Genomic DNA, 13,031 nt, shown 5'->3' on the forward strand with positions numbered 1-13,031 from the left:
CCTATCGATGCTCTCTGTTCACACCATCACAGCTTTCCATGTTGCTCTCTGCCCATCCCTCCCATGCCAAACTCCCTTCAGTCCATTTTCTGAGAACGCCAGAATTTTCCTTCTCTCGGCACTGATTGTCTCATCCTGCAGAAAGAAGCTTGCTCAGCGTCTGCAGGATTCAGAGGAGCAGATTGACACTCTCAACTCAAAGTGTGCTTCACTGGAGAAGACAAAGCAGAGGCTGCAGGGGGAAGTTGATGACCTCATGATTGACATGGAGAGGTCAAATGCAGCCTGTGCAGCATTTGATAAAAAGCAGAGGAATTTTGACAAGGTTTGTTCAGAGAGTCTGACAGATCTGAACATCATTAGACATTTGATAGGCCAGGCCAAATTCCGAAATTCTGAAAGTTCTGCACTCACAGTAAGATAAATTACATTTTATCCAAAGAAAAGCTATGGTAAGGAGCAATAATGGGATATATAATAATGATAACGTCACCATGTGAGTAACCACAGATGACCACAGCAAACAATAAAGTAGCTTTCTGATAGTTTTTAAAAGCATGAAGTCTTCGCAAGGGAGATTAGGAGGATCCATACCTAGTCTTTGATCAAGCAGACTGAGCAAGCATTCACATGCAAGCTAACAAGCCCTGACTTTTGCCTGGTGCTAGTCTGTCAGCCTTATATTTGGGTTAGGCAAAGCCTTAGACCCCTTTACACAGTTCCAGCCTTCACTGCCTTTAATAACACTTAAAAGAATCAACATAGTTTGCCCCAGTGATGTTGCACACCCCTGTGCCTTGGCCCAGCCTTTTGTGAGTGAATTGGGTGAATGTGCTAAAAAAAGATGCCCTGCAGGGCTGTGGTATCAAACTTAGGAGACAATCGGTAGAACATGATCTTTCTTGGTGGGCTGAGTGCAAGACCACTGGCTCCTGTAATAATAAAAAGGCTCAGGCAGCCTCATTCAGACTAACCACATTGTGCCCAGGGTGGCATCAAACCAAAGTCCTGCCTGAGAGCTTGGGGAATGCACTAGTGCTGGCTGAAGAGAATAATTTAAGTAGTTGCCACCAACTGTTTTGCCAGAGTAGGTGTCGCAGTGAATTGATTGTCACAGGCAGAGAACAGTCCAAAGCAAAAGATTTTAAGACAGGCCATGCCTCTTGGATTCTTGTCCTGTAAACGTGCAGAGACAGGAGTGTTGCAGAATGGGTCATTTTTATGCTCTGATAGCTCCTGTCACTCCAGGTCCTGGCTGAATGGAAACAGAAGTACCAGGAGAGTCAGGCTGAGCTGGAAGCTGCCCAGAAGGAGTCTCGCTCTCTTAGCATTGAGACCTTCCGGATTAAGAACGCCTATGAAGAAATGCTTGACCAGGCTGAGACTGTCAGATGGGAGAACAAGAACCTCCAGCGTAAGTTCAGATCTCTAGCAGCTCCACCATGATCCACCATCAGCTCCATCAGGATCCACTATGGGTTCTAAGATGCTTCCATTTTTCTGGACTACCAGAGCTCTGCCTCTTCCCAGGGTTTTGTTCCTTATGCTTTTTCCACAAAGCTCAGGTTAGGCAAGTTGCTTTCCTGTTCAGGTGATCATAAAGTCACCTGTAAGCACAGGCCTACAGCTCATTACAGCATCCTCCTTCCTCATGGTACTCCCACACCATCATAACCCCATTCATGGTTAGGGGCCAAATTAACTGAATACAAAAATTATGATGAAACCGGATACTCTTTTTTTTCTTCCAGATTACTTCAGTCACTGTCATTAGAAAAAATCTGGAGGGCTGGTGCCTATCTCTGGATTATTGGAGGACCACGCAGCTGTGGCACAACAGATTGGCATTTAATAAGCAAACTAACTGTATAAAGGAAACACAACTCAGCTCCTTTTTGTGAGCTGAATGATCCCTGGGGACTGTCTCTGGGGATGTAATTTCACTATCCAGAGGAAGTTGACATTATTCGCTGAGCTCACTCCAGTTGGTCCCTCTCATTTTCAAATTGCACACTGGAAATAGCAGGTAATCAGAAATTAAGATCACACACGAGACAAGACCTATTTTTTCTCCTCACTGCTGCATCACACTACATCATTATCTCTTCCGTCACTCCCATTGCCAAACAGCAATTGCAGGTGCCATTGACTAAGCATTATCTAAGATGAGTTGAGTGTGTGTGTTCTGTGTTGCAGAGGAAATTTCTGATCTGACTGAACAGATTGCTGAATCTGGAAAAGTTAATCATGAACTGGAGAAAGCAAAGAAGCAAGTTGAGCAAGAAAAGTGTGAACTTCAAGGAGCATTAGAAGAAGCAGAGGCAAGTGTCCTCAATAAGGGGGCTTGTTTTTAGAGAGATTATGAATGGAGAAAGTTTGGAGATTATATATTCCTGTTTAACCTGCTGCTGTCACAAAGGTGCAGTATGAGAGCACAAGCAGACCAAATAGCGTAGGGACGGCCCCTCTCCCATCCCAATGTGGCATTCCTTGCTGTGCTATCATGCATAAAAAACCTCAGTCACAGACTGAAACTGAGCTTATTTTGCACCACCTGTGTGAATTCACTCCTCTGAGAGGCTAAAGAAAGGTCATTTGTATTCCAAAACTCTGAAAATTTTTGCTTACTAGTCAAATTAATCAAGGATGTTTTCAGAGCACATCTAATCCATACTTAATATATCTTCTTGATGTCACATCCTGTTCAAAGAAAGCTGAATGCTGAAGAGAATTAAAATAATATTTCTTCAGTTCCTCCACTTTCAATGAGTGAGAGTCAGTAATACATTCAGGGAGGAGTCAGTTCACAGGACATGGGTTCTGATGGGTTCATGGAGAGCTTGCTGGGGATCAGCTGAATCTTGGAGGTGACACTGGTACACTGACATGCTTTCTGACACAGGCACATACCAGGTCCCACAATTCCATGACCTCTCAGTCTTCCTTACTGTCTTTGGATATCCCTCAACTCTTCATAACTTTAAATCTTACTTTTTTCCCAATCCATGCCAGATTGTAGCTCCTTCATTTCTCTCTTGTCTGGGTTCTGCCTTTTCTTCCCTATCTGCCCTGACCGTCTCTTGGAAAAGCTTTTATTACGTCTGTATGACCATATCTGATTCTCCACAAAATGCCTTTGAGAGCATTTCATGGAGCTGCCTGTGGTATACTTAGGCATAGCTCAAACACAGAGACACAGAATTAACTTAGGTTGGAAAGGATCTCTGGACATCTTTAGTCCAACCTCCTGCTCAAAGGTTGCTCAAAACTTTGTCTAATTGTTCTTTGTCATTTCCAAGGATGGAGATTTCATAGTATCACTGGACAAACTTTTCCAGTGTGGCATCATTCTCATGGGAAAACATTTTAATCCTTCTATACAGTCAAGATTTCCCCTGTATCAACTTTGGACTGTTGCCTTTTGTCGTTTTGCTGTCCACCACCAAGAAGAGCCTCACCTTATTTTCTCTGTAACTCCCCTTAGGTAGAAAAAGAACTAAAAACCAACTGAGACACCTCTCATCTTTAGATCTCACTAGATGAGTGGGCAGTAGGAGCAAGTTATAGTGGCCATGCAAATCCATCTGCTCTAATTCATGCATCTAAACGTCATCAGTCTAATCCTGACTTAGTCCCCATGGGCTCATTCTAGAATCAAAAAGGAGAAACAGACATCTCTGGAGGGGCTGCTCTTAAAAGGTTGTAAAGACCCAGCCTCAGGCTTCTAACTCTTAGAAATCTGAAGCTAGATGGTATGAGTATGAGGGAAAAGGCTGTATGGAAAGGGAACATGCCCACACAGTCACTTGGGTGGGACTAAGTGCAGAGCCCCTAAGCAGAATTCAGCGTGGAGATGCAAGAGGAGGCAAGCTTCTTCTGAGCACAAGGCTTGGCTGTCCTATTGCAAGTTTTCACATGTTTTGCTAATAGTGTCAACATAGCTCTCAGTGCCCAGATCTTGTGATATTGGAGGCATTTTACTAAGGAGTTTTACTGCTGAATTACTGATTAATATCCAGCTGAGGTATAATGACTCCTGTGTATGGGAATAGCAGTCAAATTTTTCAGTGCTAGGCCTTTTCTAAAGGTCTACAGTAAAGCAAATATATCTGCATTACTGGCTGCAAAGTGTCAAAATTCTGCACGGGCATTTCCCAATAATGGACACTACAGATATAAATTATATTATTTCAACCCTGCCAGGGCTCTTTAGAACATGAAGAGGGAAAAATCTTACATGTTCAGCTGGAGCTGAACCAGGTGAAGTCAGATGTTGATAGAAGGAGTGCAGAGAAAGATGAAGAAATGCAACAGCTGAAGAGGAATCACCAGAGGGTATTAGAGTCTATGCAGACCACACTGGATGCTGAGATCAGAAGCAGAAATGATGCTCTGAGGCTGAAAAAGAAGATGGAGGGAGATCTGAATGACATGGAAATACAGCTGAGCCATGCCAACTATCACGTAGCAGAGACACAGAAGCACCTCAAAGCCGCGCAAGGGCAACTCAAGGTAGGGACCACAAGGGCTACTGTCCTACAGGTCTTTGCCGCTCATTTTGCTTGCCTCTGAGTCTCATGGTGCTTTCACCTTCAAAGGACTCCCAGGTCCATTTGGACAATGCTTTGAGAGAGAACGATGATCTGAAGGAGCAGCTTGCTATGGTAGAGCGTAGGAACAATCTGATGACAAAAGAAATGGAGGAGATGCGAGCTGCTATGGAGCAGACAGAGCGAGCCCGGAAAGCTTCTGAGCAGGAGCTGACAGATGCCAGTCAGCGAGTACAGCTTCTCCACTCGCAGGTATTTGGTATCTACTTTACAATAGGCATGTGGGAGTGGCATGAAATGAGGTAGGAATGACCTGTCTCCTGACTGTCCCAACAGAACACAACCCTCCTCAACACCAAGAAGAGACTGGAAGTGGACGTTACTCATTTACAGACTGAAGTTGAAGACAGCATTCAGGAAGCCAGAAATGCAGAGGAGAAAGCAAAGAAAGCGATCACAGATGTGAGTCTTCTTGCTTGCCTCTCATTCATTTGATACTACTGCAGTCAGTTTTACACTTTAGAAAAGCAGCAATCAGGTCAAGGAGAACCAATTCTTCAACACAGGAACAGAAAAGATCAGTGACACAATCCCTCCCACATGGGCTTCATACAGCCTCTGCCCTACTGCGTGCCACAGAAGACCTCTTCAGTCCAGGTCCTCTACTCATGTTCTGCTAGCAGCCTGTATTGAGGAGGCACCCTGTCTCCCCTGCCCTATACGTACCTTCACTTTTGCTTCCACAATAAATGTAATAGACAGGACAGAACAGATGGTGGCAAAATTGTAATAGGAGTAGCCTGAACCATGTTGTGTTTAGACACAGCACAGAAAAGCAGAAATTAATACTAAAATCATACATGCTTCTATACAAATGCTAGACATGTAAGAAACAAAAAGAGAGAACAGAAATGTTTCATTTCAACAAGGCTACAGTTCCACAGCATCAGAAGAAACAAATCCTGGGACTATCTATGAAAGGTGAAAATGAAACAGAAAATGATTACACTATAGCACCTAGTCATGGTGCACCTGGGCGTGGATGCTGTTGCCCACCAGCAGCAGTGCTGCAGGTTCCACTCTGCCCCGTCACACTGGTGACAGCTATCCATCCCGGGTTCTGAAGGTCTCAGCAGGCACAAGCTTTTCATTGCAGTTCGAGATACTCGGGGTCATTTCATTGGCAAAAACTGCTTAGGAGTCTGACTCTTCGGCAAATTTAGGCACCAAATGGCCAGATATTCAAAATAATTAGGGAGCCCAGAGATGCAGAGTGATAGCCGATGATACTTCAACATTCCCCTAATTTTCACTGACTCTTAAAAAAAGAAACTTTGGTACTGAGTCATTTGCATGCCTTAATTATTTTTTTCTTGTCATCAGCCCTGCCTGTTCACCAAGGCAGAGTAGTTTTAGAAATACAGATTCGGAGAAACAGTGATCCTCTTTATATGACAGACCTTTAGCACAGCCATGGGTGCTGGCTGAGAATGGGGAGAGCCATACACCAACGTGAAGCTGGGCATAGCTCCCCAAGAAACCACAGAACTGCCAGGGATGGAGAGGCATAATTGTAACATAACTGTGCACTACCACCAGGCAGCCATAATGGCAGAAGAGCTGAAGAAGGAGCAGGACACCAGCACCCACCTGGAGAGGATGAAGAAGAATCTGGAACAGACAGTGAAGGACCTGCAGCACCGTCTGGATGAAGCTGAGCAGCTGGCACTGAAGGGTGGAAAGAAGCAACTCCAGAAACTAGAGGCAAGGGTATGGTGAAGATAAGGGTAGGCTAAGGTCAAGTTCCTGAGTGGGCCTTTGGTTGTTGGAACCTCTTGGGAAGATTACAACAGGGAGAAGCCCAGGTATCTCCAGCAGGTTTGATGAGAGTTACAGTGAGTAGTTGTACATTGCACTGTGAGTCAGGAATTTAAGAACAACCTCATAAAAAATGAATGGGCAAAAATGGTGGCAGATGAACATCAGGATAGACATATATGGTAACTTATCTAGGGAAAAATAATTGAAAACATACTTACTTGGAGAAGAACTTGGAACTGGCATTTACAGTCTCATCCATGACAGGCCTCAGAAACCATTTGTTCAATGTGCAGCAGAAGCAAAAACCCACAAGAGGAAAAATTCGTTACGAAGGGCATTGAGAACAAGACAGAGAACATCACTTGCCACTATATTAAATGTACCACGTGCAGTTCTGGTCTCTGCAACTCGAGAAGGACCTGACAGGTAGAGAAGCATCCAGGGAATGGCAGCTGAGTGGGTGGAGCCTTATGAGGAGAGACAAACAAGGCTAGGACTCTTTTGTTTGGAGAGAAGACGGCTGAGGGGGATGTGATCAGAGTTTACAGAATCATGACAGCAGGGACCAGGATGTATTCTGAATGGTTATTCATCCAATGCACAATATGAGAAATAAGGACACAGGATGCAGATCAGGGCATCTTCACTTGCCTGGAGATCAGTTTAAAAGAAATAAAAGGAAGTACTTTACAGAGCAGGCAGTGAAATTCTGGAACCTGCTGCTGTGGGAGGCTGTAGAGGCAGCTGGCAGAAGGTTCAAAAAGGGATTAGAGATCAGCAGGTTTATGGACATACTTAAGGGAGCAGGCACAGATACGCCACCTTACACCTCTAATCTAATGACTGTGGAAGCTGGACAAGTTGGGGAGTAGATAGCGGCCAGGTTTCCATGCTGTCCCTAAACTGCATGTGCTGCTGCCACTCCCAGAGGCAGCACAATGGGCTAGGTGGACCATTCACCTGACCCCCTCATTGTGGTCTTCAGCTTCCTGTGCCAAAACACAGCGCAACTGGTTGGGAATTAGGTGTCTTGGCTTTGAAAGCAAATACCCACACAGAAATAAAAACATTAGTGTCCAGGTTTGACTTATACACACTGCAGAAGAGGCATGGAGCTATGGGAGGTTGTTAAGGACTATTCATGAGGATGAGCTGGACTCAAAGATTACAAATGAAACAGATTTTCCCCATTTACCTAGCGAACATTGACAGAACCTTCTCTACCATTTCAATTTCCTCTTCTCTGACAGATTTAAGCCTAACTTTAGTTATAAATGCCCCAGATATGCACAGCTAAATTCCTTCTATAAATACCTATGGATTCACATACTATGTCACTACTAATATAGCATGGTGAGCAGTTTTTAGCTAGTCTAGCCCCAAGAAGCAGCTGCAGGAAGCTGCCCCGCACTGCCACTTTCCCTACAGCCTTAGTCCACAGGACCCTAGTTCCCAGGATCCTTCTGCAGCATCAGCAGCCATTCTTCGCAGCTTGCTGTCTTTATCATGATACCGTGTTTCAGATTAAAGAGTTAGAAAACGAGCTTGATGCTGAGCAGAAACGAGGAAGAGAGTCACTGAAAGGTGTTCGCAAGTATGAGCGAAGGCTGAAGGAGCTCACTTACCAGGTATTTCAAATCCTCTGCCCTCTTATGTGCATCACCTTGGTTGATCTTCTGAGGCTGACTTGATTTTCACTTCCCACAGTCTGAAGAGGATAAGAAAAATATTCTCCGGCTCCAGGACCTGGTGGACAAGCTGCAGTTAAAAGTGAAAGCATACAAGAAACAGGCTGAGGAGGCTGTGAGTGCAGGACCCTTTTGAAATCTTTGTGGGCCCTGGGTGGAGATTTCCAAAAGGTCTGGGCTCCCAAGTTCATTAAAATAATTGAATACTCAGTTTGACAGAGCAGCTATGGCCACTGCCTTTGAATATTCCTTACCTCGTACAGACTTAGGGCTCACAACAGAGCAGGCACAGCTGTAATTATCCTAGAGTTGCTGCACTTTTGGAGCCACACTAGCCAATTTTCCCAGCTGGAACTGAGCAGGACTAATTGTTCTGTCCCCAGCAAAGTGCGTGCTCATGGTGTTGACAGTGCTAGATAGAAAAGCACAGAGTGCTGGCAACGCAGGGGGGCAGCTGTGAGGCTAACTGCAGGAGGTGATGTTACTGTGGTACAGCCATAGGGTGTTCGGTTAACTGTAACAGGGCAATGTCAGTTTGTGTCCATGTCACTGATGGCACTGCATGACTTTCAGGAAGAACAGGCAAACATTAATCTCTCACGATGCCACAAGACCCAGCACGAGCTGGAAGAGGCTGAAGAACGAGCTGATATTGCTGAATGCCAGGTTAACAAGTTGCGAGCCAGAAGTCGTGATACTGGAGGACAGGTGAGTTGGAGGGCTGCAGAGAAGGACCCTCCCCATGCAGCAAGTGCCACACAGATCTCTGCCCAAACACCTGGCAGCCACAGCTGTATTCCTCCCGCTCCTGCACTGGAGTGTCCTCATAAAGGAAGACCAGAAATTGGCACTTAGTCAAAACCAGTGAGTTTTGGAAGTCCTTTTGGTGCCTCCCAAGAGACAGAGCAGATCCAGGTCTTCCAGCAGAACTGGGAGATACTGGTTCTTTGACAGTAATATGGCAGAACATTTGCAATAGCCGCAGACCTGAAGCAACCCCACAAATAATTCAATTGCTCCAATAACCTCTACATTATCTTCCTTATTTTTAGAAATCAGAGGAATGAGGTCCCTGACCAGAGCTGCGGCAGGCTCCCTTACATTATAGACTTCTGCGCATCCGACAGAGATATTCATTGCTTGCTTCAAGAAACTAGCTGTGCACGTAACTGATCCTTGACCTAGTCATATTTAGCCAACCCTAAGTAGAAGCTGTGAGAAATAAAAATAAAGCTGAGTGATGTTCTGGTGACAGTAAGGACTATCATTTCATTATGAAGCTGACATTGAGTGTCTGCAGATGGATGCATCAGGCACGGCCAGCAATTACCAAAGTCCAGGTTATGTCCAACGCAGGGAAAAGGGTTCCCAGGGCAACGGGAACACACTCCTCAGTTGTGCTCCATGGTTTCAACCTTCCTGCTCGAGAGAAGGTAACAGTTAAATAGGAAAAAAAAAGCAAAGATATCTCCGTGAGGCTGTAACAATACCTGCGACTTGAACTGCTCCGTTCTGCTGCCTTTGCAGACGTGGCGTAACTCTGCGGGGATAGGGGGAGCATCGCACCCAGGGACGGGCCTGCTCCATGTGAGGAGCGAGGTGAACCTGCTGCGCCCCGCAGGCCGCGACGCAGGATCGCCCGGCCCCCTCTGCCCGTCCGCCGCCGCCTGGAGCCCCCCGGCCGCACGGGGAGCCCCTCCGCGCCGCGGAGCCCAGGCCGGCGGCGGTTTCGGGCCGCAGCGCTCGGGGCCGCGGGGGGAGGAGCGGGGCAGCCCTGCCCGCGCCCAGGAGCGGCGGCAGGGGGCGCTGCCGCGCCGCGGCGGGGGCGGGGCCCGCCCTCCCCTGCGCGCCGCGGGCGTGAGGCGGGGCTGGGGCGGTGGCGGGCACTGGGTCGGGTCTCGGTGCTCGGGGCCGCCCGAGCCGGCTGACAGCTTACCCCCAGAGGGGGGCCGGGAGCGGGGCCAGGCCCTCCGCCTTGTCCCGGGAGCCCGCCTGCCCTGGCGCGTTCTCTGCCCGCTCCAGGCTTCTCCCCTCCAGGCCGCCGGGGTCTGGGCTCTGGCCCCACGTACCGCCCCAGGCCCCGGTGTGTCGGAGCCCTCCCTGGCGAGCAGGGTCCCGCAGGAGGGGAAGGGGATGCGCTGGCTGCCGTGCCCAGTGCAGGTCTTTGCTGAGCTGCTCGTCGTCGTCTAAGGCAAAAAAGGAACCATTTCTGAAAAGCCGAAATGTTCGGGAACACATTTTCACCTTTGGATTTCTCATTTTTAAATGTCTGGAGGTTCCATGTCTGCAGGAGCCAGACTTTGCTGGGTGCTCGTGTTCATCCAGGCGGTCATGTCCAAGTGACAGCCAGGGGCTCTGGCCGTTCTTGGTCTCGTTCTGGTCTTCAGGCCCAAGTGGCATCTCCAGGCCCCGGCCGGCCACCCGTGAGGTGTCACTCCTCCTGTTTACGTTCAGTACTCCTGTGTGTTCATCTGCGTCAATTGTTCTCGTACTTTGTGTTCCATTTGGGTTTCTATCACCCTTCTCCTGTTTTTTATTCCCTGTCATCGCTGCTGGCTGTAACCCATGTGCCTCCTGACTGGTCACCCTGTTCACATTCAGGGGCCTTTGTGACTGTCATAGCTCTCTGTTTTGTTTGCTAATGCTCCATCAGATGGTGATCTGCCATCACTGCCTGTCAAGCTGACCAAAATCATCTTATTGTTTCTCTTCCCCTGCTCCATGGCTACCTGCCCTCATTGGCTCGAGCTTGCATGTTCTTCAGCACAGCGTTTTCCATTATTAGAGACGGATGTGGACAGCCCGGTCACAAACAGCAGTCTGTGACTTAACCATCATCGTGTCCAACCCCCCAAACCAGCAGGTCCTGCCCACACTCTCACATGACATGATACGGTTTTCATTGCACAGCTGTGTACATTAGGACCATGTCTGCCCCAGCCAACAAACAGTGCTGCGATAAGCACAATGTTAGCAGACAAATCAGTAGATTAGCAGGGTTTATCCTTTTGTTAAGTACAAACCTGTTCTGAATACTCTTATTTGTACATAAAGGAATAAAAATGGAAAGAATGAGAAACAGCTCCTGCATGGGAGTTTTGTTCCGCAGGAGCAGTATTTAAGGCTATTTTTTCTTTAACATGATGACAGCTGCAAATATATTTATAAAGCTGAAAGAAAAGCCTTTGTCTGAAAATTTCTTTGCACTCCCAGAAGCTTCTAGATGTGCTTTGTGGTTGTCACAAGATCTACAGAGCCCTCTGAGTCCTTCACTTGTCCCAGTATACCAGGAAGGGAGAGGTGATGAAATGACCAGACACATGTGCATTACCCCTGAGGCAGCACTGGCTCATCCTTGGCATGCTAGCCAGCAGTAGGAAGGATCGTTTTGTGCGATCACCTGTCTCTTCACAGCAGTAAAGCAGCCTGTTAGGTGTTTAGGCCATACATCAGCATTACTGGCTTCCTTTTGTGACCAGGGAACTTGTCACCTTGCTCACTCAAGACAGCTCTGGGAGAGAGGCAGAAGAGGCAGGGTGAAGGTTGAAGACTCAGTCCAAATCTATGCTACTTGCCACCTCTGCACAGGGGCAGGGTGCACTGTCCAAGCTGATAGTTTGAACAATGCTCAGGCCAAAAGCTTGAATCGCTCTTAGGCTGATGAAAAAAACTAACAAAAAACAACAGGCCACGCCTTTAACTTAGCTATAAATGTGAAAATGACAGCAAACATCCATGTCACATGCTCTTCAAAGCTGTTCAGCTAAGTATCTCTGCACAGAAGGAGGCTAAGATGACAGGACAGAGGCATTGAGCCTCCAGAGACTGGCAAGAACTGTGCTGAGCAGTTCCAGTGGGCAACTCTAGACTATTCCCAGCTCAGAGGTTTTTGTATTTCTGTGTCTCTGTGCTTAGTTCTTGCCGCTAAATTTATAAGATATGCAGGTGAGTATTAGCATTCTAAGGAGAAGCAGACAGTTTCTGGAAAATAGGTGAGGGACTGAGGGGTAAAAAAAAAAAAAAGACCAGAAAGCTGGAAGGAAATTAAAAGAGGATAACTGGTAGGTTTTCACAATAAACTTTATTTCTTTAAGAACAAGAAATGTACTATTTTTCATTCAGTTCAACCAGAGGTAGTGTGAGACATATCTTGGAAATAAGCACAAACTCTTTATTTTAGAAAAGCAACAAATAAGCTTAATAAGACAGCGGGAGCTGTGTCATACTGCAATGTATACTAAGAGTAACTCTTAATAGTTTGCCTATCTGTGAAGTCAGAAGGAGGATTAAAATGCTGATTTAAAAACACACCATGCACACACAAAGCTCATCCCTTCTAGGCATGGTGCCTGCTCCTCCTTTGAGGTCCTGGGGAAACGGATGGAAGTGGGATTCATTCCAGTGGCCTATAAGATTCTCTTTCAAGCCCTCAGGGCCTTTTGCTAGGAAAAGGGTAAATTGTGCTGAGAGTTACAGCCCATTTGCTTATGTCTGTGACCGACACCAGACCTTGTACAGCTCTAAAAACTTTTTGCAGAAAAGTGAGATTTCTCAGGTATGAAACTGGGCTCCCATGTGCCACCATCGCTCCTCGCTTGTATTAGCAGACAGACTAAGAACAAGAGGACTCAGGGTTTGACCCTTTTTAATCAAATGATAAATTTGGTCTAATTCACCTCATATATTTGTTCTAATTCTATGAAATAATAAATCCTCTTTATATTTTCAACCTGGGCCAAAACAACCCCATGTATCCGTGCAGACTGGGGATTGACTGCTAGAGTGCAGCCCTGCAGAAAAGGGATTCTGGTGGAAAACAAGTTGGACCCGTGTCAGCAGCGTGTCCATGCAGTAGTAACGCCAGCTGGTCATGGGATGCAATAGTAAGCAGCCAGCAGGTGGAGAGATGTGGTTATTCCCCTCTGCTTGGCACTGGTGAGGTGGCATCTGCAATACCGTGTTCAGTTTTGGG

At 46.7% G+C, this 13,031-nt stretch overlaps 1 protein-coding gene and 1 long non-coding RNA gene across 10 annotated transcripts in view; one reads left to right on the forward strand and one right to left on the reverse strand.

The window, feature by feature from the left end:
- The window catches only part of LOC129214558 (uncharacterized), a 49,280-nt gene extending 39,462 nt beyond the window's left edge, over positions 1 to 9,818 (reverse strand). Inside the window, exons 1-4 of one of the 2 annotated variants that reach the window (XR_008579727.1) lie at positions 9,550 to 9,818; positions 9,390 to 9,478; positions 7,997 to 8,117; positions 6,590 to 6,637 (exon numbers count right to left, since the gene is read on the reverse strand). This is a non-coding gene — a long non-coding RNA (uncharacterized LOC129214558). Of the gene's footprint in view, positions 1 to 6,589; positions 6,638 to 7,996; positions 8,130 to 8,313; positions 8,765 to 9,389; positions 9,479 to 9,549 lie in introns of those variants that run through there. The other variant, XR_008579728.1, reaches the window with a different exon arrangement.
- Positions 1 to 12,015, forward strand: part of LOC129214549 (myosin-4-like) — a 37,556-nt gene extending 25,541 nt beyond the window's left edge. For 7 of the 8 annotated variants that reach the window (XM_054846394.1, XM_054846395.1, XM_054846398.1 and 4 more), the window contains 10 exons: positions 142 to 325; positions 1,249 to 1,414; positions 2,197 to 2,321; positions 4,204 to 4,512; positions 4,599 to 4,802; positions 4,887 to 5,012; positions 6,150 to 6,320; positions 7,895 to 7,999; positions 8,079 to 8,174; positions 8,633 to 9,472. In XM_054846394.1, coding sequence (XP_054702369.1) covers positions 142 to 325; positions 1,249 to 1,414; positions 2,197 to 2,321; positions 4,204 to 4,512; positions 4,599 to 4,802; positions 4,887 to 5,012; positions 6,150 to 6,320; positions 7,895 to 7,999; positions 8,079 to 8,174; positions 8,633 to 8,914 — 1,768 coding nt within the window. In that variant the 3' untranslated portion in view covers positions 8,915 to 9,472. Of the gene's footprint in view, positions 1 to 141; positions 326 to 1,248; positions 1,415 to 2,196; positions 2,322 to 4,203; positions 4,513 to 4,598; positions 4,803 to 4,886; positions 5,013 to 6,149; positions 6,321 to 7,894; positions 8,000 to 8,078; positions 8,175 to 8,632; positions 9,473 to 12,004 lie in introns of those variants that run through there. The other variant, XM_054846401.1, reaches the window with a different exon arrangement.
- The last annotated feature ends 1,016 nt before the right edge of the window (positions 12,016 to 13,031 follow it).

This window comes from Grus americana, chromosome 18 (assembly GCF_028858705.1).
Source record: "Grus americana isolate bGruAme1 chromosome 18, bGruAme1.mat, whole genome shotgun sequence".
NCBI lineage: Eukaryota > Metazoa > Chordata > Aves > Gruiformes > Gruidae > Grus > Grus americana.